The sequence below is a fragment of the Alligator sinensis genome, unplaced genomic scaffold (genome assembly GCF_000455745.1).
Source record: "Alligator sinensis unplaced genomic scaffold, ASM45574v1 scaffold1338_1, whole genome shotgun sequence".
Lineage (NCBI taxonomy): Eukaryota > Metazoa > Chordata > Crocodylia > Alligatoridae > Alligator > Alligator sinensis.
In genome coordinates, this window is record NW_005842713.1 from 23,170 (window position 1) to 49,181 (window position 26,012).

General features: G+C 42.1%; 1 protein-coding gene across 1 annotated transcript; it reads left to right on the forward strand.

The window, feature by feature from the left end:
* Nucleotide 1: 1 nt before the first annotated feature.
* SLC18B1 (solute carrier family 18 member B1) lies at nt 2-23,643 on the forward strand (the record flags this gene model as incomplete). The annotated part of the gene is made up of 14 exons (XM_014524963.2): nt 2-23; nt 3,252-3,391; nt 5,160-5,255; nt 7,677-7,750; nt 8,528-8,675; nt 12,649-12,805; nt 14,017-14,153; nt 16,432-16,533; nt 17,840-17,931; nt 18,135-18,230; nt 19,055-19,129; nt 22,565-22,658; nt 22,757-22,806; nt 23,069-23,643. Coding segments are annotated over 14 exons (1,350 nt in total), but the record flags the coding sequence as incomplete, so codon positions are not given.
* Nucleotides 23,644-26,012: the final 2,369 nt, after the last annotated feature.

The window sequence follows — 26,012 nt, forward strand, 5'->3', positions numbered from 1 at the left end:
CGGCCGGGAGACGGTGCCTCCAGGTGGGAGTGGGGGGTGGCGGCGGGCTCCCCCTCGCGCTCTCCTCTGCCTCTTGGGCAATATCCTGCATCCTTGGCTCGCTGCTCCCAGCCCAGCCGCCCCAAAGCTGCGCTGCGCTGCGGTCCTCTTGCTGCCTTTGCTCCCCGCCTCCCTGCGCTGTCCCCGCTCCCGGCCTTCCCGCGCTGGCTCCTTGCTGGGCTGTAGGGCAAGGGGCGGGGGGTGTGCCAGGGTCGGGGGCGAGCAGCTCCTTGCAGGCTGGAACCCCTCAAGGCAAAAGACATGGTGGTCCATGGTTTTTCTTTCTGTAAAAGAATCCATTTTTAAAGTTTGTTAGGACTCTTTCGTACATTTCATGGGTGACGGGGGGGGGGGGGCCCCCCCCCGCCTGGGGGGGCCCCCCCCCACCACAGTCTGGGGGGGCTCCCCCCCAGCAGCCAGTCGGCCACCGGGGGCAGGGCTCCCCCAGCAGCCAGCTGGTGGCCAGTTTCAGGGCACTGGCACTCTCCGTGTCCCCCTACCAGCTGGCGTGCTTGCTGTCTGGTGGCACCAGCGCTCTCGGGAGGGGCACGTGCCCCCCTGTGCCGTCCCTATGCCTTGCCTGTGGTACACTCTCAGTAGTGGCAGATGACTGAAGGAGGAGCAGTGGTCTTGCATTGCAGCATGGAAAGGTTTGGGTTAGATATTAGGAAATAATTTTCTCACTAGGAAGGTAGAAAAGCACTGGAACAGGTTGCCTAGACAGGTTGTGGACTCTCCATCCTTGGAGGTTTTTGAGCCCGGGATAGACAAAGGTTTGGTTGGGATGATCTAGTTGGGCATGGTCCTGCTTTGAGCAGGGAGCTGGACTCACTAGATCGGTGCTTCTCAACCTTTTGCACCTTACATCCCACCAACCATTTTCTCAGAAACCCCTGGTCCCACCATGATAAAAACAAAACCCCACAAAATTGCACTGCTTGAGATGTCTGTTGATTCATCTAGTTGAATCAATAAATATCTATTTGAATAATCTATTTGAATCTGTTTATTCATTTATTTGAATATCTGATCTATCTTTCAACTGAGCAATGAATTGAAGTCCCACCTACACAACCTTCGAGTCCCACCAGTGGAACATGTTCCACTGGTTGAGAAACACTGCACTAGATGACTTGCTGATGTCCCTTTCAACCCTCATTTTCTATGATTCTGTGGTCATAGGGTGCTGTGCCCAGCTGGCTTTGCTCTTTGTGTGAAAGCTACACTGAAGTTGGACAGAATGGGGTTGCTGGTCCGCTGAAGAGTGTAAAGGGTTGGATTTGAGTGGCTTTTGTGACTCCCTGAAAAACTGACTTGTCAGACACAGCCTAAAAGACCCTCTTCCCAGTCTGGGGTGAGGCTGCCCTTGTTGAGCAGGGACTGTAATGCACCTTGAAGGAAGGGAAACACTGTATTTTCATGGCTTTATTGATTTTTCTGGTATGAAGTTGTCTCTAGAAGGAGAAATTTCAGGGCTGCTTTGGGAAGTCAAGCAGGTCCATAATTCTTTAAGTTGTAGCAGCAGTCTAGCCTTTTGCTTTGAAACAGCAGTTCTCAACCTTTTTTGTACCAGGACCCATTAGTAAACATTGATGGTCAGTTCCAATGTGCCCCTCACTCCTGATCCTCTGCCCCCTGCCCTTAGGTCCCAACCCCCCAGTGTGTGGGGCAAGGGGTGGCTGTGTGGGGTATGGGGAGCCCCAAGCAGCCCCTTGCAGGCTGCAACTCTGCCAACCTGCAAGGGAAGAGCCACGGTTTGCCCCCGCCCCACTGCCCCCGCTCCCCTTTTTTTTTCTCCTGTAAAGGAGAATCCATTTTTAAAGTTTGATCCATTTTTAAAGTTTGTTTGAACCCTTTCATACATTCTTGCAACCCACTTTTGGATCATGACCCACCGGTTGAGAAACACTGCTCTAGGAATCCAGAGGTTGAGCAAAAAGCAACAGTGAAGTTAAAAGCAATGCATTTATTTATTTATTTATTTATTCATTGATATGGAATACAGCAACCCAATGACAGAACAAGCTATATACAACATATAAAGTAATAAGGCTAAAGCAGCATTTTTTGATTTGATATCCTTTGCAAGGCATCATCAATAGCCTGGTGCAGGTCTTCAGTGCAACTAGGATGTAGGTGATGCATGGCAGGGGGAAAGGGGGAGGCACGTGCCTCCCCTGAGATTGGCCCTTGCTGGCTGGTGACCCCCCCCCCCACCAGAAGCGCCGGCAGCACTTCCAGTTTTGCTGCTGGTGCTTCCGGGCTGAGCGATTGCCTGCTGGGGAACCCTCCCTCATCGGTGATCAGCCGCTGCCCCCCACCCCCCGTCAGCAATGGGCTGCTGGGGCCCCCCTAGAGTCAGGAGGCACTAGCTTCCCATGAACCAGTACATACTGAAAGCACTGCTTGAGGAGCAGATGGGCTGATGATCTCTACCTGTTCTTTGAATGTATGTTTGTGAACTGATTGTGGTAGAAAACATCAAAGTGTGTGTAAGGGATGAGGAGCTTTCTTTTACAGCATGTTTAACAAAATGTAACGGGGTGGGGGGGGAGGATACACGCAGGTGTGTATACGTGCATACATGTTGAGGGAATAAGAATTTCCCACATAAATACTACAGGGTCATAGTCCATTACCCAATGTCCAAATTCTAACACAAGTGTGTGTAAAATATATATTACACAGATGCATATATAGTATATCTGCACACACGTTACAAATGTTTGGATGTTGGCTAATGGTCTGTGATCCTGTTTAACAAGTATTTATGTGGGAAATTCTTATTCCTCCAAATGAGCCTGTTAATCTCAATGGGGTTTCATGAGTGAATAATGTTCATGGGTTGTTTTTTTGTTTTTGTTTTTGAAAGATGCTCTGTGTATAGAAAGCTATGGGCTCCTGTAGAGCCCTAGTGAAGCCAAAGGGCTTCTGTGGATGCAATTTGGAGGATTGAAGCTGGCCTTAATGTGTAAAATTGTATAATCTACATCAAGAGAATCATAGCTTTAGAACTCTAAATGGCAGAACTGTAAAGTAACTTTATTTTTTAAATCCTTATCTTGGATTATTAACTTCAAGGTCACAGTGGGTAATGTTTTTTTTTTATGTGTTTTGCACAGTTGTATGCTTTTTTTCTTCTCCATGCTTCCCATATGCATCTTGCAAATTTTACCTCTGTTTATGATCTAATGCAAACATTTTATTTTAAGAGAATGGTGGGCCAGAAGTGCTCAGCAAAGAGTCCAGCAGGCTTACCAGAGAGCAGCTATTCACAATTATAGCAACAGCGTCTATTAACTTCAGTTCAATGATATGCTATTCAATCCTGGGACCCTTTTTTCCAAGAGAGGTAAATGAGTATTCAACTTGGCAAGCTGTACAATTATTTGCATTTTATGTAGCTTTTAAATTCTTAAGAAAAGAAGACTAACTACATTTGTGTTGCAGCATCACCAGTGCAATGTGAGCTGTGCCAGACAGGGTACATCTACATGTACATTAAGGCACTTTTTAAGCTGCATTAAGACGTATTAAATTTAATATCTCCAATGTAAGGGTGTCTATACATGAGTAAGGCATAGGCACCCCTCCTCCCACACAGTTCTGGAGCACATATATAAAAGGCCTGAGGTACTAAAAAATGAGCATTTGGCTACCTTAATGCGCAGAAATGAATGTGCCTGGTTTTTAAATAACACTTAATATGCGGTAGCCTATTTTACTGCATGCTAGCATAATCGCATTTTTTTTTTTTACGTGACACTTTAACGCACAGTAAAATTGGTTACTGAACATTAAAGTGCATGTGTAGACATGCCCACAGTGTACAAATGCATGGTGAAAAAGGATACCTGGCCCAAACAGCATGCTGCCTCTAAAGGTAAAGCTGAGAAATTGGTGGGAGGGGAATGGTAATGGAAAAATAGACAGGCCAAAAGCATTTTGCTGGAGGTTACATAGCAGGTTTTGCAGACCTGGTCCAAGTACAGACCATAATTGATAACTGTTATCAATTATCAGAAATCAGTCTATACCCATAATAGAAGTTTGAAACACACAGACTGGTTTAAAAATGGCAGAACCTGGTCAAAGATTTGCCCCCCACACCAAAGGGCAAATATGTATTCTGGTCACTACCAATCTAACCTACACTGCTTAGAGAAAACCATGGAACTCGGATCAGTTCTGTCTTGGACATTTTGAATGTCTGTATCTAGCCCTGGGGATAACATTGGAGTTCTGTTCTGGTGTGTTCCCTTCTCGATAAGTTTTTTTTTTTTCCCCTCTCTTTGCTCACCTGTCAGCTTTCAGAATTCTTGTTGCTACTGCTGCTGCAGAGTAAATCTCTTAGTGTCTGCTGGCCAGCTCACTGCTATATGGGGTAAAGAGAGCTAAGGATTTTCTCCCTGAATGTTGGCAGCATGTTGTTCCCATCCAGATGCCTTGTGCTTCAAAGATGGTTCCCAAATGTTGTAGAAACACTAGGATGTATAAGCCAGCATTCCCTATCTCTGTCAGCACTGGATCTGCCCTGGATTTCTTTCCTCTACCCTCTGTGCATGCTTATTAGTGCGACTCCCATGGGAAAGAAAAGCATATTCTCTTTTTCCAAATAACTTCTGTGGGGCCACTTTATCTTCTTTTTGCCCAATACACATTTTCATACCTGTGGCAGAATGCCCTTTATGATATCTTGGGATATGGAGACAAGGGATTGATGCTGTGAAGACAGAAGACTTTATTGTGCTGCTGCCTTGCAGAAGGGGTAGTGAGATCAGGTGACATCTATATGCTTGCCATCTGTATACATATTTACTGAATGAGTTCTGCCGTCTGTAAAGTCTTGCCTCCTGACAAACTAGGGGTAGGAGGGGCACAGAGGGTGTGGGGGGGGTGGGGCACAGTGGTTTAGAACTGCCACTGTTACTGTTATTTCTGTGTGCTTCCTTACTGTTACTTTTTTCTTTAAGAAATTTCTTTGTGATCTGTTCAATGTAAAGAAGAATGAAAATGATGTAGAAGTGATTTAACTTAGTAGTAATGTTTTGCTTTGTGAGCAGCACTTTTGTTGTTGTCCTTTGTTCTAAGTCTGGCTGTCACAATATTTCCTTTTACAGGCATTGAAGAAGGGCGCCAGTAACACAGTTGTTGGACTGATTTTTGGATGCTTTGCTTTATTCAATTTCTTGACTTCTTTAATATTAGGAAAGTATGTAAGTATATCTAAAGAGTTTTAGTACTGTCTTTATAGAATAGTTCCTAACAAACTTGCAAAGAGCTCAAACTGACAAAAACCCATTTCTGTGATCAAAAAAAAAAAAAGGATAGCTGTTCAGTGGCTTGGAAAGTTGACATAGGCTTTCTGACGTATTCTCTCTGTCCTCTAGCAATTATGGCCAGGGAGCCTCTTCCTGTAATTTTCATTGTTCATATTGGCATCAACGGTTCAGACAGAAATGGGGAGGAAGCCCAGCGCTGTGATGACCATCAGCAGTTGCCCCTCAGACTGCAGTAAACTGTCTTAATAAAAAGCATGGTTATCTGGCTGAACAACCAGCCAGAGAGGGTTAAAAATGATGGTCTGAATGCTAGGATTTTTTGAGGGGGGGATTGTTTATTTGCTTTGTTATGGCTTTAAAAAAACAAAACAAGGTTCTTGCAGGCTGACCTCCAAGGAAAGGAAGGAGTCAAAAACGCAAGCAGAGTAGATTCCAGAAATGCTGTGATCAAAGCTGTCCTCTTGCTATAGGACTACCAAAACAACAGGCAAATCATACTTGAGGTCTTGTGAAACACTTCCACAATCCTTTCAAAATTCTCCCATCTCCTTAAGCTTCCTTTATTTACAGTTACTAGATTTTGTATAGCCAGTGTGATTGGTGTTAGAAGTGTAATGTTTCAAGGCCCCCCCCCCCCGCCCCAAACTGTTGATGAGTCCTTACCTTTAAAAAAAAAAAAAAGAAAAAAAAGAAAAAAAGGCTTTTACCTCAAATTTTTAATTGGGTGCACAGACCACCTCAGGGCCCCCACCCTGCTGTTTTTTTTTAAACTACTGTGTTGTTTGTTTGAAGGAGAGCGACGTTAAACCTGTAGGCTGCCCATACATGTGCTGGTCTGTGTTCTAATTAGAATGCTCCAGTGTGGCCTTCCCATCATCTGTATAAGCCCCAGCATGCTTAAAAATGGCTGCTGGGGTGCTTTATCGATATTTCATAGAACGAAGTTTAGCTAAAGCGTCCTGCAGCCATTTTTAAACCTGCGGGGGCTTAATATATTTGATGGTGAGGTGTTTTAATTACTGTGATTCTCTGGGAACCATTCTAATTAAAACACCCCCTCCACCCCTGAGCATGTGTATAGGCAGCTGTAATGCCTAACTCCAACAGGAAAGCTTCTTTATATAAAAAAGGTATTTAGAACAAACCAATGATCTTTGGAGGAGGAAGACATTTTTGCCACTGCTGTCTTCTACAGTGGGTTTGCCTTGCTTCACTTGGTACTTATTAATTGTACCTGCTTACTTTCTGCCCACACCTGTTGGCATCTTCATATTTTTTGCTAAGCCAGGAGATTGCATCACAGCCAGCTTTGTTTGGACACAGTTTTTGGGCATTTGATAATAGCTGCAAGTGTTTTCCTCCTTTTCCTAGGTATAAATTGTCTGTTGGGGTTGCGTTATAGCTGAGAATTGCTCTGGTGAGAAAAGCACAATTCAATGTTAATGGGAGAGATGTGGATAGTCCATAGCAGAATTCTGGCTTCAGTAAAATTTGCTGCAGTATCAGGGACACTTCTCAAAAACAAACAAACAAACAAACAAAAAGGAATGTGTGTTTGCATTGAGAGGATTCAGAATGGAATTGGAAGCCCACTAGGGTTGTTTGCCAGACTTAGCCCTGGGCCATGCCTAACACCATCCATTTTCCAGTTGGTAGGCTATGTTATGAATGCAGATTGTGCTATCTTGGCAGTCTAGCAGTACTGAGAAATGGGAGAAAGGAAGTGCATTCATTTGCGCACGTCCTACTACCCACTGCTTTACAGCTTTCTACTTCAAAGGCAGTAGTTAGTTATTTTTTTAAGCCGGCTTCTAGGAGAAGCTCTTTTCTGTCCCCTTGTCACCTCTGGATAACAACTTGGCACAGAGCCTGCATTTACTGTTTTCTGGGGCTTTTGCAGCTTGTGGTATCTGCTCAGTTGTTTTAGATTAGACTTCTTAATCAGTAGTTTGCTAGATATCTGATGAAGGGGGAAGCTGGTTAAAATAGCTGTTCATCAAGTTTATTACCACCAAGATACCTTGCCATTGGCAAGCCTGTATGTGTAGGGGTGTGTCGCTCTTACATCACCTTTAGAAATGCATGCAGCACTGTGACAGTTGAAAGCACCAGGGAGTTGCCATGGTGAAAACTAGGCTAAATCACATAGCCATTTAGTAAGAAGCAAGGGTTTCTTAGGGTGCTATTCTTGTTGGACCATTTAGATTTTTCTTAGATGTGCTAGTGAGCCAGTTACTGACAGTCACATTCTCCAGTTTATAATTTTTTCATGCATTTTCTCAACTACATCAATGACTTTTCAAACTGTATTGAAGAGGCAATAAGTACATGTAACTAATTTTTTTTCAATTTCAGCTTGTACAGATTGGAGCAAAATTCATGTTTGTGACTGGGATGTTTACATCGGGGTGTGTTACTATTCTATTTGGGTGAGTCATTTTTTTCCTTTGTCTCTCCCATCTAGCATGAACACTCTCGTGTATTTGACTTGCATGAAAAAATAGATCTGGTTTAAAACAAAGGACTAAGAGCTGGAAAATCTTAAGAAGTATTTTTAATCTTGAGTGGGTAACTTAACTTCCCTGTGCCTTTGTTTTTTTGTGGCTTTGAAGAAAATGTTCCTAGTTTTGTGGGGTTAAAAAGGTCACTTCATTCTTGGAAGGAGGGTAATATAAATGCAAGTAAATGTCATATTTGTTGGAGAAAAAAAGACCTGGTTATGTATGGTAGTAAAAATTACAGTTTGCCAGCCTTACCAAATAGGAAGGCTTTTTGGGAAAAGTCCATTGCAAATGAGAAGATTTGCCTGACAACTGTATGGCCTATTACATTTTGCCTGCAAGTCACCTCTTAAAAAAGGGTCCTAGTTCATATTATGCATGTTTAAAGCAGTCAAACTGAGTCAGTTTCGTGACAATGAAGTTTGGCAATACTAAAAGGAGCGACAGAAGAAAGTCCTGGAATTTTTTCATGTGGAGGAAAGAAGGATATCCTTCTTCACATACCCATTCTCTTTTTGGTGGTGGCAAGGAGGAAAAAACAAGCAAGGACACTTGAGAGAGGTTGAGTGACTTGCCTAGACTGCAGCAATAAAAGACCTATAACTCTCCCTGATTCACTTGTAATTGTGTGCTACAGCCACTAGACCATGCTGCCACAGATATTGAACAGTCATGTTTTAAGGATTCTTTTGTTTACTCTTTCAGCATGCTGGACAAAGTGCCTGATGGACCAGTATTCATTGGTTTGTGTTTTTTGGTTAGAGCAGTGGACGCAATAGGTTTTGCTGCAGCAATGACGGCATCATTTTCTATCCTTGCAAATGCTTTTCCTAATAACATAGCTACGGTACTGGTATGTACAAAACTGGACATCATAGCAAATTATAACAAATATTCAGAGCAATGTGTAATCATACTTGCAGTCAGTATAAGCAGGATGGATAAAAACCTATTTTGTTACTGTTTTATTTATATAAATAGCAATTTTAACAAACCTGTTTTGAAATTGTTACCCCAATGTAAGTAGAGGCTTTAACAGAACCTATTGAAATAATTTTTAAAAAATTCAAGCACTGAGTGCTTACTGCTAAACTTTTAAAGCAAGTTGGACTAGTGAATTGATGGAAATCACTGGCTAATCCCTAGAATCAGAGTATGTTCTAGTGCCAAGCTTTTACAGGGATATCCTCTTCAAGTGCAGAGAGAACATTTTTAATTTCTGTTAATTCAGTCAGTTCAGTTTCACTACTGATAAAAAAAAAAAAAAAAAAAAAAAAAAAATTAAATGGACAGGGGTTGGAAAGACGAAACGACTCTTCTTCCTCCTCAATCTATAAATAAAAATCAGATGCAAGGGGATGAGATCTACTACTTCTGAAATCTTGAAAGAGATGGTAACCAAAGACAACCAGCTCACTTTACTCATTAGAGTTGTACTTTGCTAAATTAGTTTTACATTTAAAATATTTTGGGCGTTTTTTTTCTTATCCGGTACACACTTTTTTACTTATTTTAGTTAATTATGACCCTAAAACACTGCTTTAGGGCATTTAAAATTGAAAATGGAAGTATAATTTGCTACTTTGGGTAGCCAAGAGGAAACTATGTTCACAACAGTAATTATATAGATTAAAATGCAAATGCAAAATAAAATTAAAAAATTAAATCAAGATTTTCTGCTTTTCACTTGGATTTAAACCAATCCACCCTGGTGTAAATTGTCTACAAGCTTATCTATCTTAAACAAAACAATATATATGAAGAACTAGTTATGAGACCAGTGCAATAAAAATCATGCAGGCCTGGGTGTAGAACAATAACGATGCAAGTTTGAACTAATTTAGTAACACAAGAATATTAGGAAGAGCCAGGAAAGCAAAAACTCTTAGGAGTTGTATAGATTAATCTGTTTTTCATATATAATATAATAATAATGTTGCACTAATGGCCTTCTTCAAACCTGAATAGAATATTATTGGAAAGAAACTGAAATAGTTTTTTTTAAGGCAACCACATGAATCTGTTGATAAAAACTGAAGTAAATGACTGGAGAAAATAGTTTGTCCTTGTTTTCCATCTTGTACTTTAACTAGTAGGGAACTAAGCCTCCTCCTCCTCTTTTTGGGGGGGGAGGAGGGGAGGGGTGGAATGGGGTAGGGATGTTTTCTTTAGACCACATCCATTCTCACGGGACTGATACAGATTACCTATACTGTTGGTCAGTTGCCGCTGTAGAAGATACAAAGCATCTTGCTTTAAAAGCAAGCCAACATCAATGGGACATGGGATGTCAAAGTAAATATGGCTAGAGACCTGGAGTAGGATTTCGCCTTGCAGTCTGAATTCAATAGTAAACTAAAAAATGATTAGATTATTTATTTTTAGGAAAGCCAAGTAAACTTAATTAAAAAAAAAAGAAAAAGATCAAATTTCTACCTTAGAAAAAGAAAACTGATATCCCTCTATATTCTGATATAACACTGTACTCCTCACTTCTCAGCACACAAATACTGCCCTCATCTTAAAAAACAAACAAAAAAAACCCAATCAAAGAAAAACCCCAAATAACAACAAAACAAAAGCCCAACCTTGGAGTTAGCTCAAAAGAGACTAAGTGGAAACTTAGTGACCCAAGTCTACACTTAAGTTGCCAGTATAACTTTGGCAAAGGATACATTGTGGGTGGATCCAGGATTTCCTAAAGCAGGTGAGGCATATTGCCCCTTAGACTACGAGGGGATGGGAGTGAGGCTTCACTGGAGCCCCTAGGTCAGCAGGGGACAATGGGGAGGAAACAGCCACACACAGGTGGGGGAACTGCCTCAGCAAACACTGCTGCAGCTATCCCCAGCTGACCTTGGGGTATGGGTGGTGGGGGTGGCCATTCCTGTTGCTGCCCTACTCCAGCCAGGGTCTGTGGGGAGTTGCTGCGTGGTGTGTTGGGCTTAGCCAGGGACAGTGGTGGTTGCATACAGTTTTCTCCTTTCCACACCTGCCCCTCTGCCCCCATTGTCCTTTGTTGGCCAGGACGAGGAGCTGGGAGGAGAAACTGCGCTGCTGCTGCCCCCAGCTGAGTTCAGCTCCTTTTATGGCTGCTTCCTGTAGCGCAAGGCAGGAGTTGGTCAGGAGTGGCTTGGGGCTCCCCCTGTGCCTGTATCAGCCAGGGACAGCAGTTCCTCCTTCTACACCCTGCTCCCAGCCACTGGGGGATACCTGTGTGGGAGGGGCAGGCAGGGAGCAGGTGGTGGAAGAAGGAACTTGCTCGTTGTTGTTGCTGTAGCCTGCCGAGCCTGGCACCCTGTGCAGCCACAACTCGCAACTAGAGTGGGAAAAGAGCACCCGGATCAGCCAGGGACAGCCATACTGACTGGGGGGGCATGTCTGCACCCCTCCCCCGCTTCCACCCCGCATCTGTCCCGATGTGTGTATTTTTTTTTAAAGCCAATATTGTTATGCTGGTAAAAATCCTAATTTAGAGGTCGTTTTATCATTAAAAGGTGCCTTTTTAATATAATCTAATATTTATTAATTCTTTAATAATATATACATTTAAAATAGTTATTCTCCTTCCTATATAGGGATAGCTGTCCCAGTAGAGTACTTCTGCTTTCACTCTGCTAGTATAGATATATCAATTACAGCTTCTTGTGTACATTGTATACATCATCTACAACTTACAAATACAAATTGTCTTGTTTTCCTTGGTAGTATCTTTGTCTAAGGAATTGTGACTAACGTATCGTAACCAGAGGAGACCAGGTCTATGTAGGTCACTATCATTTTGATCTTGTTCTGCTCCGATGGGAGTAACCATATTATTCTGTCTCTATAATTTAATGGGCCAAATGTATCTGTGTTGTAACTTAGACTTTCTGTATTTACTCAATTCTAAGATGAAGATTTTCTCTACAGTTAAGTCCCTCATCTTAGAGTTGCATACAGGGGTGGTGTGGGGCCTGGCAGCTGCTGTGGCTCTGGCTCCAGCCCTTACTTGGGGACAGGAGGAGCAGAGAGGGAAGGAAGTCTGGAGGCTCCTCCTGTCCCCAAGTTAAGGGGTGGGGTGGCAGGGGGGTAGGCATAAGCAGAGGAGGTAAGCTGCCTGACCTCCCCATACCACCTGCACACTCACTGTTTGTTCCTCTGCAGCAGTGGGAGGGATGAATTAAAGATGACCCTCCCATAATTAGATTCTATATGTGGAAAATTATAACAAATTTATACATTTTCCATGTATAGAATCTAATCATTGGTGGGGGGGGTGGGGGGGGGTCATCTTAAATTTACAGTAGTTGGATGTGTGCAGGGGATGAGCTGAACAATTCTATAGAAACCTTTTGGGCAACTTGTAAGAGCTGGTTTGGCAAATCAGAGCATGCTTCATGCTTCTCTCTGAGATTCTGATGCCATTTTATTCAGAACATTTGTATTCAGAAAATTTAGTTATTTCACCCTTGGCCCTCAAATAGATGTACTAGGTAAAGAGGATAGCACTGTGGGTGTGCGGTACTAAAGGAACCAGGCCTGTTAGGCAGCGAAGTGGCTAAGACTGAAAGCAAGAACCACATTTGGGCTACAGTGCAAGCTAAGAGGCTCAAATAGCTTTTTTCAGAGAATGTTCATGTTCCCTTTGCTTCCTGGCCTTTAAGTCTCTTGTTGCTAGCTGTGATTTTACTCCAGTGACTAAGAATCTGTTTTCCCTCTAACCATGCTAACCACATTGAATTGCTCCTGTTAGAAATAGTTTTCCTCATCACTGTTGTGTCTGAATTCTTCAACAAACCACAAACTGACACTTGTTCTCCTTTTTCTTTCCCCACTCTTTTTAGGGGAGCCTCGAAATTTTTTCAGGGCTTGGACTGGTGCTTGGCCCACCTCTAGGGGGGTTTTTGTATCAGTCCTTTGGCTATGAAATCCCTTTCATAGTGCTAGGATGTGTAGTGCTGATCCTGGTGCCTCTGAACATGTACATCTTACCAAAATACGGTAGGCCTCTCTTCCTCCTTGGGTCAGCGATTCAAGCTTAAGACAGGAAATTAAAAGACATTTTCTATCCCTACAGCCTGATCAAGTTAGTGGCAAAAATCCAGCTGACTTCAATAGAGCAGGATCAGGCACTTGTTTGACGTAACTGAAAATAATGGATGTAGGTGGCTTGAAATGAATCTAACTTTTTGTGTCTTGTATGCAAACAGTAGTGCTCTAGTATGAAAATGCACTGAGACTTTCTCAGCATCATGTGTCTTAGCTTTAGCGTGTGTAAATGATTGGTTGGCTTTGCTCAGTATCAGCAAGGCTACTCTGAAGCATGTTGTTGTTGTTGTGATTAAGAAATATGTACCATAGATAGCACATGAGTAACAAAACCTGGAAAAATCAGACCTGCGTTAAGGGAATGAGAGGTTCTTGGGTGCTGCAATACATGAACAAGAATTTGCTGCATTTTGAGGCCCAGGACTTTAGAGTCTGTGAATCCATTTCATTAGATCAAGTCTCAGATGGCCCAGTTTTATGATGAAATGTTACTTGACGGTAGTTTTATGTAACAATAAGAGTCTGGTATTGGAAAAAGGTAATCTCCAGATTGCCAGGGCATGACACTAATGACGCTTTCATTGTTGCATAATGGTGGGCGGTAAGTTAACAATGACTAAATGTTCTAAGGCTCTGTAGAAAGTTCCTGAAAGGAAGTGCTTACTTTTGTATCCTGCTTACTGTGGTTAGTAACACTTTGACAGTTTGTCTGTCTTCAGATGATGTCCATATTTTGAACACAGTACAGATTATGTTGTATTCAGCTTTGGGTTTCTGTGACCTGGAAGTTTACTGAACCAGTGATATTGTTGGTGCCTGTAAGCAGTAGTCACACTGAACATTGTCTCACTGAGCCCAGTGAAACTGCACACACGTTTAAGTGTTGCAATATTAGAGATTCAGGTAGGAAAAAGTAAGCCTGGACTTTTGTTAATATGTCCAGTTTCCCTGGCTGGCTGGAAACCCCTGATCTTGACATTCTATGCAGAAATGACCCTCAAAGATTTTTCTTTTTTTTGCCTCCATTTGTTTCTGAAATATCAACTTTTATCAGAGTGGGAGGGCAAGTTCATTAAATCTGGGAAGAAAGAAAATGGGTCATGAGTATCTCCAATAATTTGAACTACCAAAAAAATATTCTTTATTTTCTTCTCTTGAAACAGATTCAGCCCCTAGCAAGGACTCATTCTGGAAGCTTATTCTTCTGCCAAAAGTTGTACTTCTCTGTCTTGCTATATTTTCATTAAGTGGATGCTTGGGTTTTCTGGATCCCACAATGTCTCTCTTTGTTTCAGAGAAGGTGAGTCATCTTAATGTGCAAGATGAAATTGATTAATGACTTGACAAACTTGAAGTATTTGATTTTACGATATTCAGATTAAATGTCCTAATATATTCACTGCTCCTACTGCATAATGGGGGTGTGCGAAGCGGGCCATATTCAGTTTGGATTTGGATTCGGCAGGATTCGGGTGGGGGACAGTAGTTCAATTAATTGATTCGGATCACTGTCCCAATTTGATTTGGCCGAATCCGAATCTGAAGATTTGATTCTGATATGGAGAATCAGCGATTCGGCCATAGACAGAGCTTTAAATGTTTTTTCTACATACCTCAAAGTACCAGGCATGGCTTAATGAATGCTGCAGTGATGGGACAGATGGAGCGTCCCACAGGAGCGGGGGGGGGGCCCTGTGTGCTTGGCGGTGGCTCCCCCTGCGCCCTCCAGCTCAGTGATTGGCCACAGGGTGACCCCGGGTGCCTCCCCAGACCCAGGAGGCACCAGTCACGGGGGGGGTCCCCCTCATGCTCCACAGCGGACCTGGAAGTGGATTGGAAGTGCTTCTGGTCCACTTCCAGGTCCACTGCCGAGCGCACTGGGGACCCCCCTGCACTCCTGTAGGACGCTCCATCCCCCCACCATCTCAGCATTCACAAGCCATGCGAGGTACGTGGAAAAAACGTATAAAGCTCTATCTATGGCCGAATCATCGAAACGCTCCAAATCTAATCAAAGGCTTTCGATTTGGTTTGGAGAAATTAATGGGTCTCCTGATTTGATTCAGATTTGGAGATTCAGCCACCGAATCAGGCCGAATCTCCTCCAAATTGAATTAGCAACCAAACCTGTTCACAGCCTTACTATGTAAGTATTAACTTAGCTTCATACTATATGGGTAACTCACTATTTAGGGTTGTCCTATATTACTGACTTGACATCACAGGCAGCTGACACCTATGAATATAGGGTCCTAGGTTCCCTTAAATGTGCTTTTTCCAGTTTACTAAGCTTTCAGTTATGTGAGCAAATCAAACTAACTTTCACACAGCAAGCAATTGTTGTACTCATGTACTTTATCAGACAAAAGGAGTAACTCCTGTATCTGTGATTTAATGAAACTGATGCTTTTTGACTCCATATTCATTTTTAGCAATACAAATGGCTTAAGTTGTTGCAAAACAAACAACAAAATCCACATGTTAACAGATTTTAACTTCCCTAACATATAGAAACATTTTTTTGTCTGAGGTGTTTGAAATTAAAGTCTGTGTTAATGTGTTGGATACATATTGACTTGACAACTCAGTTTTTGTACTATTTAATGACAAATGCTAATATTTATGCCTGGAGAGAGAACTTCCAGGGCTAAAATTACAAAACTGCTGTTGGTGGAGAGGCTTCTGCTATTTGTTCCCCTTTGTTTCAGTAGCACAGTGGCCACATGCTCACCTAGCATGAAGGTGATCAGGTTCAATTTGTTCCTCTTCCTGAGGAACTTTGAACCTGCAATTTGCCTCCAAACATAATTCCCTGACCACCATGCTATGGTATATTCTTGGTTGGTGTGCTGTCACTCTCCCCCATTCAAGAAGAGTGGAATGAGATCAATACATATTTAGTAGAGCTAGATTGAGGTTGCTTCCAGTAGTACCCCCACCATTAGGCTGAGCAGTGTCATTCTTGCTCTCATGCCCTCTGTCTGAATGAATGTATTCCATGCAAAATGGAATGCCTCAGAATACTTTGTAGAGTGCTGGTTAGGGCTGGAGATCTTATTCAAAATCTACTCTACCTGATTTTTAAAATGGGGATTTTAATCCTGGGTTGGAAAGGGTAAGATTTAGGGTCCCTGCCACCTGGAGGTCCCTTTCAGTTCCTCTCTCGAAAATGCGTGCAGTTTTAGAATCTAAAAGGAATATATCAAAAGCAAGCAATGCTGTAACATCTACTTGGTTGGAAGTGATGAACTTTTGTCATGTATTATTAACTAACAGCAAAACTGAACATCAGATATAATTCTGGCAGCACTTAAATACCAGCCTCAGTAATAGAGATTTCACACATGTGAGAGTTAGAGCTGGCAGCGTAATGGACCGGAGGCAAATCTTGAACTGTGTTTGTCTTTGGAGTGGTAGAAGCTGAAGGGGAGAATGTGGCTTGGAGCTGATATCAGACTACTGGAAAACATAATTTGGGCAGAAGTAAACAAATGCTAGACTTACCACAGTGATTTCTGCCAGTTAAACTAAAATGTGGTTCTTGTGGAATACTTTAATACTCTATGATGTTTTTACAGTTCAAATTACCAGCTGGCTATGTGGGATTAGTGTTCCTTGGCTTGGCACTATCCTACTCCCTGTCTTCACCATTACTTGGGGTCTTAAGTGATAAAATGCCGGTGAGTGTCATTGTTTGTTGCTTGGATTTATACCACATACATAGTGCTTCACAGCTTGTAAGGTAGTCTTTGCCAGAAGTGCATATGCATCACTTTTCTACTAAACAACTAGCCACCTAAATAGTAGTTCCCAAGGACAAAAGAACAGGCTTCGTAAGCTCAAGATGTATATTGTCACCTCTGTGGCAGAAAGCAAGTCGTGAGAGTGAGAGCCTTGAATGTCATTTCAGTAAACCTCACCATTGCATGCAGACTTTGGAGCCACATCATTTTGTTGGTAGAACACAGGCTTCCTGTATCAAGCTTAAGATGCCTTCAGCCTCCTGGTATTCCACCTCAAAGGCTCCCAGTGAAATCCTCTGTCCAACAATACTTGATTGGGTAGAGGTCACTGGCACAGAAATTGATAGATTCAGCACTGGCAAAACATTTATGGAGTCCCAGTCTTTCCCCACAAACTACTTCTGTAATAAACTCTTTTGAGGGGGGGGGAGGTGGCGGGAGGGGAGGTGGGATTGAAGTAGCAAATTCTAAAATCTCATCTGGTAACTATAACAACTGCAACATCTTATACTTGAAAGAGGCAATATTGTGGTACCATAACTACAGCTAACTGGCATGTATTAAGCTTATAACGACCTTTACTATATTGTGACAAGGAAAGAATATTCACTGTGTCCAGGAAAATTATTCTAAATCTAGCTTCTTTTGGGAGAGGAGCAGGAAAGTTTCTGCAAAAAGAAATATTTCCAACTAAGACCTAGCTCCAAAAAAAATGATTATAATGGCATGGTAGACATCAGGGGCAATTTTACACATGCAAGCATTGCAGCACTGGGCACTATGAAAAGCGCCTGGCACTGTATCACTTGCAGTTGTGTAAGTGATGAAACGTGAGTCAGCATACAGAAAAAGGGGGCGGTGAGCTTTTTGAACTAAAACATCTTCTATGTGTGTTAGTTCAAAAGCGTGGTACCGCCATTTTCTGCGTGCTGGTGTGCATTTCACCACTTATACAATTGCAAGCAACATGGTGCCATGCATGTCAGCTCACATGCAGAGCTCGATTATTTGAGTCTGCTCCGATGTGCCAGATCTCCAGCATGTCCGGGCATGAAAATGTATGTGTATAAATGCCTGTAGGTGATATACCTGTCCATCTCGCTTCCTTTTTTTCAGTTGCCAGAGTGTACGTAGATGATAGATAGATAGATTTAATATAAATCTATTATTTATAATCAATATTTGCATATGAGGTAACTTAAATTTGCCATTTTTAAGCGTTTTTTGCTTTTTTTCCTCACAGCACCTAAGGAAATGGCTAATGGTCTTTGGGGGCTTACTGACATCCGTGTGCTATTTCTTGTTAGGACCTGCTCCTGTCTTGCACATTGAAAGGTACACTTTACTTGCTTTGTTTCTCTGAGCTACTCTTCTTACCATATTTTCTTGCATACAACATACAGATGGCTTTGTCAGGAAATAATAATAGATTACTATTTTGGGAGCCCTAAATAATTGAACTAGGACTTTTATCTGGGGGAGGGGGGAAAGTAAACAGTTTTAATTTACTAAATCACTTTTAAATGCTTATTTGACAGTCAACTCTGGATGTTTGTTCTTATGCTAGTTTTGATTGGCTTTTCACTTGGGATGACTGGTATCCCACTATTTCCTGAAGTAATCAGCTGTGCATAGTAAGTATTCCCATCTCCCACACCTTTCACTGTTACTGTTATGGGGAAGCTCTGCAAATTTAACACTTCTCAAAGGGAATGGTTACCAGCTGTCTTATTTGGTAACACTTTCAGAAGTACACAAGTCACACTGTCAAATGTGTTTGTGTGGTCTTTTGAAATAAATTACTTGAATGCCAGGGGAGGCCCTGAATCACAAAAGCAGTTCTAAAAATATAACCCATTTTTAAAGGAATTTGGTAACATCACTGAGTTCCAGCTGACTCTCATAGCAAGGCGCAATACTTGTGTGACTAGTTCATATCCATAAGAAGGATAATGGCCAACAAATACCATTGGCTCTCTAGGTAACAGTGCACCAATAATTCTACCAACAGGAATCAAGATTACATACAGTGCAGTCTCACATGCCAGTATCATAGTAGACTGAGATCCCCCTGGTTCAGTATCCAGGCAAAGGGGCACAAAGGGCCCCCCTCATTTTTAAAGTCCATTTCACTGCCAGCCCATCTGTTTCTGCTCTCCTATGTGCCTCATCACAAAGCTAGGTAGGACATGGGTAATCAAATATCATACGGTCAAAGGAGGCAACACTATTGCTGAGAATATCACTTCTGAAGCCCTAGAGGTAGCGCTGCCTTATCTTCTTCTGGGAGATGGTGCAAGGAGCCTTATAGGCATGGCTCCAGGATGTGAAGGGGCTTCTGTCTGCTGTAATGGGTACCCTTGTATTTTCCTATTGGAATAATACACCTATACAATTCAGCATTTAAAAGGCAATTGATTGCACTTCCTGCAAATAACCCATGTCTATCTTTCTGCAGTGAGAATGGATTTGAAGAAGGGTTAAGTTTGTTAGGACTGGTATCGGGGCTCTTCAGTGCAATGTGGTCACTAGGGTAGGTATGCAGTTACTCTCTATATGCTTGTAGTGTTATGCTTTTTCCATCTTATAATACTATTGCTGGCCTTTAAATGTCGACTAAAGAAAAACACCTAAATCTTTCCCTCGGACACTTTGGTAACAAGACTTTGAACCAAAGACACCGAAGTGCTGCCAGTAGTCATGGTCTGACTTGAGTCATTTCTCAGTCAAGGGGATTCTGAATACCATATTTACCCAAATCCAAGATGACTTTTAAGTTCAAGACCACCCCCCCCCCAAAAAAAAATTAGATTTTGTACATGAAAAATTCAGAGTTCCTTATTATTTTCCATATATAGGGCACGTCTATGCATATCTCTTTTAAGCAAGTTTAGCCTAAAACCACCATTTTTAAGGCATATTAAGGGCATGTGTCTACACATGCATGCCCTTAATGCGCCTTAAAAATGGCAATTTAAGGCTACGTGAGCTTAAATTTGATACTTGCATCAAGCAGGTATCAAATTTAGGCACGAATAGCTAAGTCTCATTAGCGTGCATGTAGATGTGGTAATGTGCAGTAACGCTGTGTGCATCAATGGATATACACTGTTAATGTGCATTAGCACATCTGGACATGCACTAATGCAACGTAGCTATTTGTTCCTAAATTTAATGTGCCTTAATGCACAATAGCGGGTCCACATGTAGACATGCGCCTATATTGCCTTCATGCACCTTAAGCAAAGGTGCATTGAATTTAGGCGCACACAGCTACATGTGTAGACACATCCATAGAATCTCATTATTGGAGGGTTATCTTTAAATGCTATTTAATAGGTATATTTTGGGCAGCTTGGGAAGCCCAGACACAGAGTTCCTCACTGGGATGCAACCACTGAGTAAGTAGAAGCTGGAGAGCTGGAGGAAAATGAGGTTACCACTGCCAGGGCCATGCCCAACCTGCATGCATTTGTCCTGTTGTTAATACTAGGTTTGGGCAGCAGTTTCCAGAGTTATAGCCTACCTGATTCATCAGCAGTGGCACCTCACAGGATGTAAGGACATGCGTGCAAACACTTCTCCCATAGTGACTGGGATGCTGACTGTTCTGGTCAGTGTGGGTCATAATAAACGAAGTACTGCATTGCCCCTGAGCAAACCACTACTGTTTCTAGATGCACATTTATAGTAGCATAGGGACATGACCAAATGCCCAGTGCATAGGCCTGTGGTGACTTCTGGTCACCACTGTAGTCACAATTGCAATTGCATGCCTGCTGGCAGCAGCCACTTTTTATTGGCACTACCGTTGCTGTTGTACTGCATCTTTAGGTGACATATGTTGAAGAGAGGACTTGACACCTTTAGGGCCACAAAGTGAAATCCATAGCAGTTACGGACAGACATGTCCATATAGTTCATTTCATAAGCTAAAAGCAACCTCATAACCCTTTTGCAAATATTTTCTAACTCCTGGATTAACTGTTGGTACTGTGCCATATGTAGTATCGGCCTCTTGAAGGCTCAGATCAAGTGTAGTACCTGCTGGCAAGACTTATGATAAGTATCACTCAGTGTCATCACCCTCCTTCCCACCCCAGACTCTCTTTCTCTTTCCACCTGATCTATCTTGTTTCTGTGGTACAGTCTGTCAGCACCTTGATTGGAGCCCCTCGGCCTCAATTTAATACAAGCAGGATGTTTTATGCCTCTCCAAGCTTTAACAGTGAAATAACACTGAGCGCTCTCTCTCTCTCTCTCTCTCTCTCTCTCTCTCTCTCTCTCTCTCTGTGTGTGTGTGTTTATCATGCATTTCTTGTTCTTATGCAGTAGGATGCTATTTGTAATACCTTGGTGTATTAGGAGCTCTGCCTATGTGCTAGCATTCTGCTGTGCACAGTGGTGTTCTAACACAGAACAAAAATGTAATACCTGTTTCCAATAGCTTATCATCAAGGTACAAGATATAGCAGATGAATATAAACAGACAGGGGAGTACAAAGAAACTGAGACAATATGTGTATGGTAGGCAATGGTTGCAACATACCAGTAGACTAACTGTTGTCTAGGGTGTGTGTCAGGGAGATAAAACAGTTGAGGCACTTGAAGGATAATAATGAAGTGTGAGGCGTGGTTTGAATGTTTGTGGGGCCACCATGGGGGAAAGCTCCTTTGCTCTATGGAAAAGTCTAGTAAATAGCTGCTGGTATGGGCTGATCAGAGGCAGGAGTTGACTTATGGTACCAAACAAATAATAATGGATAAGCATGAAGGGCATTCCTTATTTGCAAAGGGAATGAGGAAGCCAGTGAAGGGATACAAAGAAAATGGTGATAGGGTAGATGTTAGGCTAGGAAAGTGGCTTTTGTGGCAGCTTTCTAAATGTTTTTGAGCAGGGAAAGACTATTTGTGAAGACCAAAGGCAAAATATGTTGCATTAACTGAGATAATGAGAGTCTGGACAAGACTTGTCTAGACAGGAAAGGCTATACCTCACAGGTGTTCAAAAAATCTCTACAAGATTTTTGTAGTATGTCCTGTGATAACAAGGGATGAGGTAGGAATCAAAGTTGATGCTGAAGTTAAGAGTACTAAGTGATGGCCAGGATGCTCTGGTTGTCCTTGGTGGTGGGTGTTTAAAAAAGGAGGAAGGGAGGAGGACGCTTGATTTGGTGGTTAACCGTCAAAGAAGAGAGACATCAGAGATATTGGTTGAGATTTAAGTTGAGGCAGAAGGAGTTCGGTATGGTGTAAAGGGGTAAATGGTGGCTGAATTGGTTTCTAGATGAATTACCGGAACTAAAGAATAGGGTTTGAGAGTAGAGTTGTATGCAAACTTCACAAAAATGTAGGGTTAGAGATGAGGAGGCTCTTTCAACAGAAATGTTGAAGGAATGATTAGGGGTGAACCAGGAAAGGGTAGGTTTTCAGAAGGCAAGGGAAGCCATGATTTCTAGAAAAGCATGGCCTACCATCAAAGGAGGCTGTCTTGTCAAGGGGCTGAGGCACTGGGGATATCAGCAAGAGGAACTTTAGTAGACCATTATGGATGGAAGTCAGATTGGAGTAGATTCTAAGATGATGACTGACATAAACCTAAGAACCAGCTCCTGTACTGAGGTCTTAGTGCAGGCCCTGACAGCTTCTAGAGTGCCAGTGAATTTGGTGGGACTCTACGGATGCAGAAATCCAGAAGATCCAACTCAAAGGTAAACCCTTATGTACAGTAACTCTCTCAATGAAACATGACATCTCTGTTTAGGTGTTGAGTTTCCAAGCGAAGAACCTCTATTTAAACACCTTTTGTGCTGATGCATCACTTCTGATGTCTGCCAGGGGATGTCTCAGCAGTAAACAAGCTAGATATCTGATAATCTTGTTTTAGCTATTGATGAAGAATAACTGCAGTGCTTTTAATATTATTTTTTATGAAGTATTCATATTTTTTTCCTTTTGATATGTTCAGGTCTTTTGTAGGACCAACACTTGGTGGATTCCTCAATGACAAGCTGGGTTTTGAATGGGCTGCAACCATACAGGGAGGATGGCCATTACTGAGTGTAAGTGATCAAGTATTTTTGCTGGTTTTCTCTGCTGTGAGTGTAGAAACATATTACATTAATTAAAGTTTTAATAACTGATGGCTGTTTTCTTAAAGGGACTAGGAATTGGAATATTCTATATTCTTGAGACTTCGCAAAGAAAGAGGTACTGTGAAACTCTTATTATTGTCTTCCATTTTTCAAATCAGGTTTTATTTTGTCCCATTAAGAAAAATCAGGATTTCAGTTGTACTTTTTTTTCAAAACTAGCTTAGTTGTGAAATAATTTCAAATATTTCTTGTGGCACAGACCAAACTTTGGTGTATATGGGTTTTTTATTTATTTATTTTTTACCTTTTAAAGGAACCATTTTAACATGCTTCTATTTTTCTCTCCTTCCTTCTCTTCTTCCCTGCCCAATAAACAGGTCTAACCTGCAAAATCCTCCTGATACAAATGAAGAAAGAGCTCATCTGTTGGGCAGTGAAACATAGCCAGAAATATTGTTGGACTAGCTCTTACATTTGTGGCTAACCTAATGCTGAGACCAAGTGGGCTTAACATGGTATCAAACAATTCTAGTGGTGCTAAGGTGCATCTTCCCATAATAAATAGTGATTTGGTTTATTTTTAGTTGTGATACAACTACACAACTGAAGAAGCAATCATTTGACACTAAACACCGAATGCCTTTCTCTTCAACAGTCCTTCTGTGGACTGCTTGAATTTATAAATAACTGAGAGAGGTCACCCTGTTCAACTCTTCTTTGCACTGTACACTGAAGATATATTAGGCACCTTGTAAAAAGCATGTGTTTCACAACATTAAATTTATACCTGCCATAGACTGTTTCTGGACCCCCTGTCACTCCAGTTTTACTACGTTTTATTATAATTTTTTTAAAGAAAAAACTTTCAAAACTTCTTAACTGAGGAACTAAAATGTTGAAATAGCAAAGCTGTAAACACAATGCTCTTTTAAATAAAATAGCTAATTTCTAAGTTATTGAGTTTTCTTGAGCCAAACAAGATTACGTACTCCCATTTCTGCTAGTGCTTGAAATCTCCAGAGCCTTCCTAACAAATAGGGAGTGGTCAGCAATGACCAATCTTGGATGATGGGAGGATGAAATGTAAATGTTATGTTCCTATTTAGCTTGGAAACTATGTATGGTAGTGGGTTTTTTTGTTTTGTTCTGTTTTGTTTTAAATACCTGGGCTGAATTTGGCTCTTGAGAGTTTGTAGAATTGGGGCCTAGGTGCTCTGCTATTATTTAAAAGTTGCACAGCTTATGCCTACGTCTAGTCCTACCTTGCCTCTTGAGAGCAGCTGGAAGCTTTCAAACGATAAACAAACCAGTATTTCAGATTTCAAATTGAGTAGACTTTTGATTTCACGCTAAATTGAAGGCATTCCAAACTTGAGAATAATGAGCATCAAACTGAAGGAGCTGTCACTGAGATCGCCCTGCCAGCAGCTGCCCCCTGGCATTTTAATATCATAGGATTTCTTAATCACCCCAGCATAACTGTCATATTGAACGGAAAAGTCTCAGGTGTTGTCAGGATTGGGCATAAACAGTCTTGAGGAATATGGGGTTAAACAAGTACTTGAGCCTCTGGGGAATAACCAAGGAGTCAGTGGCTGCATTTACATGTACACTTTACTGTAGAGTTGACTAATTAGCTCCTCAGTAAAGTGTCACCATCTACATGTACTGGTATTAGGGCACAATAAACAAATTCTGCTGTAAAATAGTACTGTTGGGGACAGTATTATCTTATGGTGAGGAAATTTATTGTACTGAAACACACATATAGATAGTGATTGGGCAGGAGCCAAACTCCTGGCTGCTGCTTAGCCACACAGCTCCGCACTTTCAACACTCTTGTACTCCAGCCAGCCCCTCTGCCACATGATGCCACCACCTGGAGCCTGGGGCTGACCCTGTGAGCCTTGCCCTGGCAGCTGTCCTAGGCATATATGTAGATGTTGCACCCAGGAGCAGTGTACTCCAGCTTAGAGTGCTCCACAGTTATTGCTTCGCCTTAACTGCATGTGTAGATGCACCCAGTGTTATGTTCCTAATGTGTAGTGATGTCCATGTTTGTGGTCTAGGCCAAGCTAGAGGTCAGGAACTGGGGAGTTCAGAACACACAGTAGGGTAAGTTGGGAGTGAGGTACTGGGATCCAAGGCCAGGGCAAGGCAGGAACAAGGCACCAGGGTCTAAGGTTGGAGCACCTGTGGAGTGTGAGGCACCAAGCAGCAAAAACCCAAATGAATAGCTTGCAGTTATACTATCTGTAGCCTATCTTGCAGGTGATGAGCTTAACCTTTGCAGCTAGTGCCACTTTGAGACCAGGTGGTGCTGCTGAGGGCCCAGATTTTCTTTTAACTGTTCTTTCTCACTATGGATGCCTTCCAAGGGCCCTTGGGCCTGGCTTTTATGGATGTGCCAGGTACACATCTCTAGGTAAGAGGAATGAACACATTCCACATGTATCCCAGACCATGCTACTGGGCCTTATCTCTCCTAGCCTATAAAGTTTTAAGTTTTACCCCTTCTTTGCCTAGAGGAACCACATGCTTATTGTGCCCCTGGACTGTGCTTCTCTCTGGGAAGGGGTTTGTTACATCTAGTTTTGTAACGAACACTTGAAATATGGGTAGACCTTCATGATATCTGGGAGTCCAGAGATTAAGTCATGGAGTTGAGCTGTTTGATAGTGTGGAAAGGAACCAGCTTAGTCAATGGATGAACCAGTGGGATATTCTCAGTCAACAGCAGGTTTGGTTCCTAGTGAGAAATACAGAAGTGGCCTGGCAACCTTGGTCAACCTACTTCTTGTAAGCTTCTTTAGCAGCTTGCAGATACTCCTTCAGTTCCTGTGCTGTACTTGGAGGGAGTGTGTGTGTGTGTGTGTGTGTGTGTGTGTGTGTGTGTGTGTGTGTGTGTGTGTGTGTGTGTGTGACCAAGTCCATAGCTGCTGGAACTAAAGACATGGCTGGGACATCTGAGGTCTGGGTGTACATGAAGGTGGGAACTGTAGGAAGTAAAGAAAGGGCTCTGTTTCCTGGTGGCATGAAGGGTTTCTTTATAGATAATTTCTGCTATGGGCAGGAGATATACCTAATTGTCCTGATGGTGATTTGTAAAGCAGTATAGATACTGCTCCAGGGTTTGGATAACCCATTTAGTCTCCCTATTTGTCTGTGGGTGATGTGCGAGTGGGTCAGGAACCACATGTTTAGAGCAATTCCTTCCAGAACTGAGAGAGAAATTGGGCACCTCTACCAGAAATTATCTCTGCTAGTAGGTCATGAAGCCAAACAATCTAATTTAAAAAAACCCTAAAATCTACACTCTTT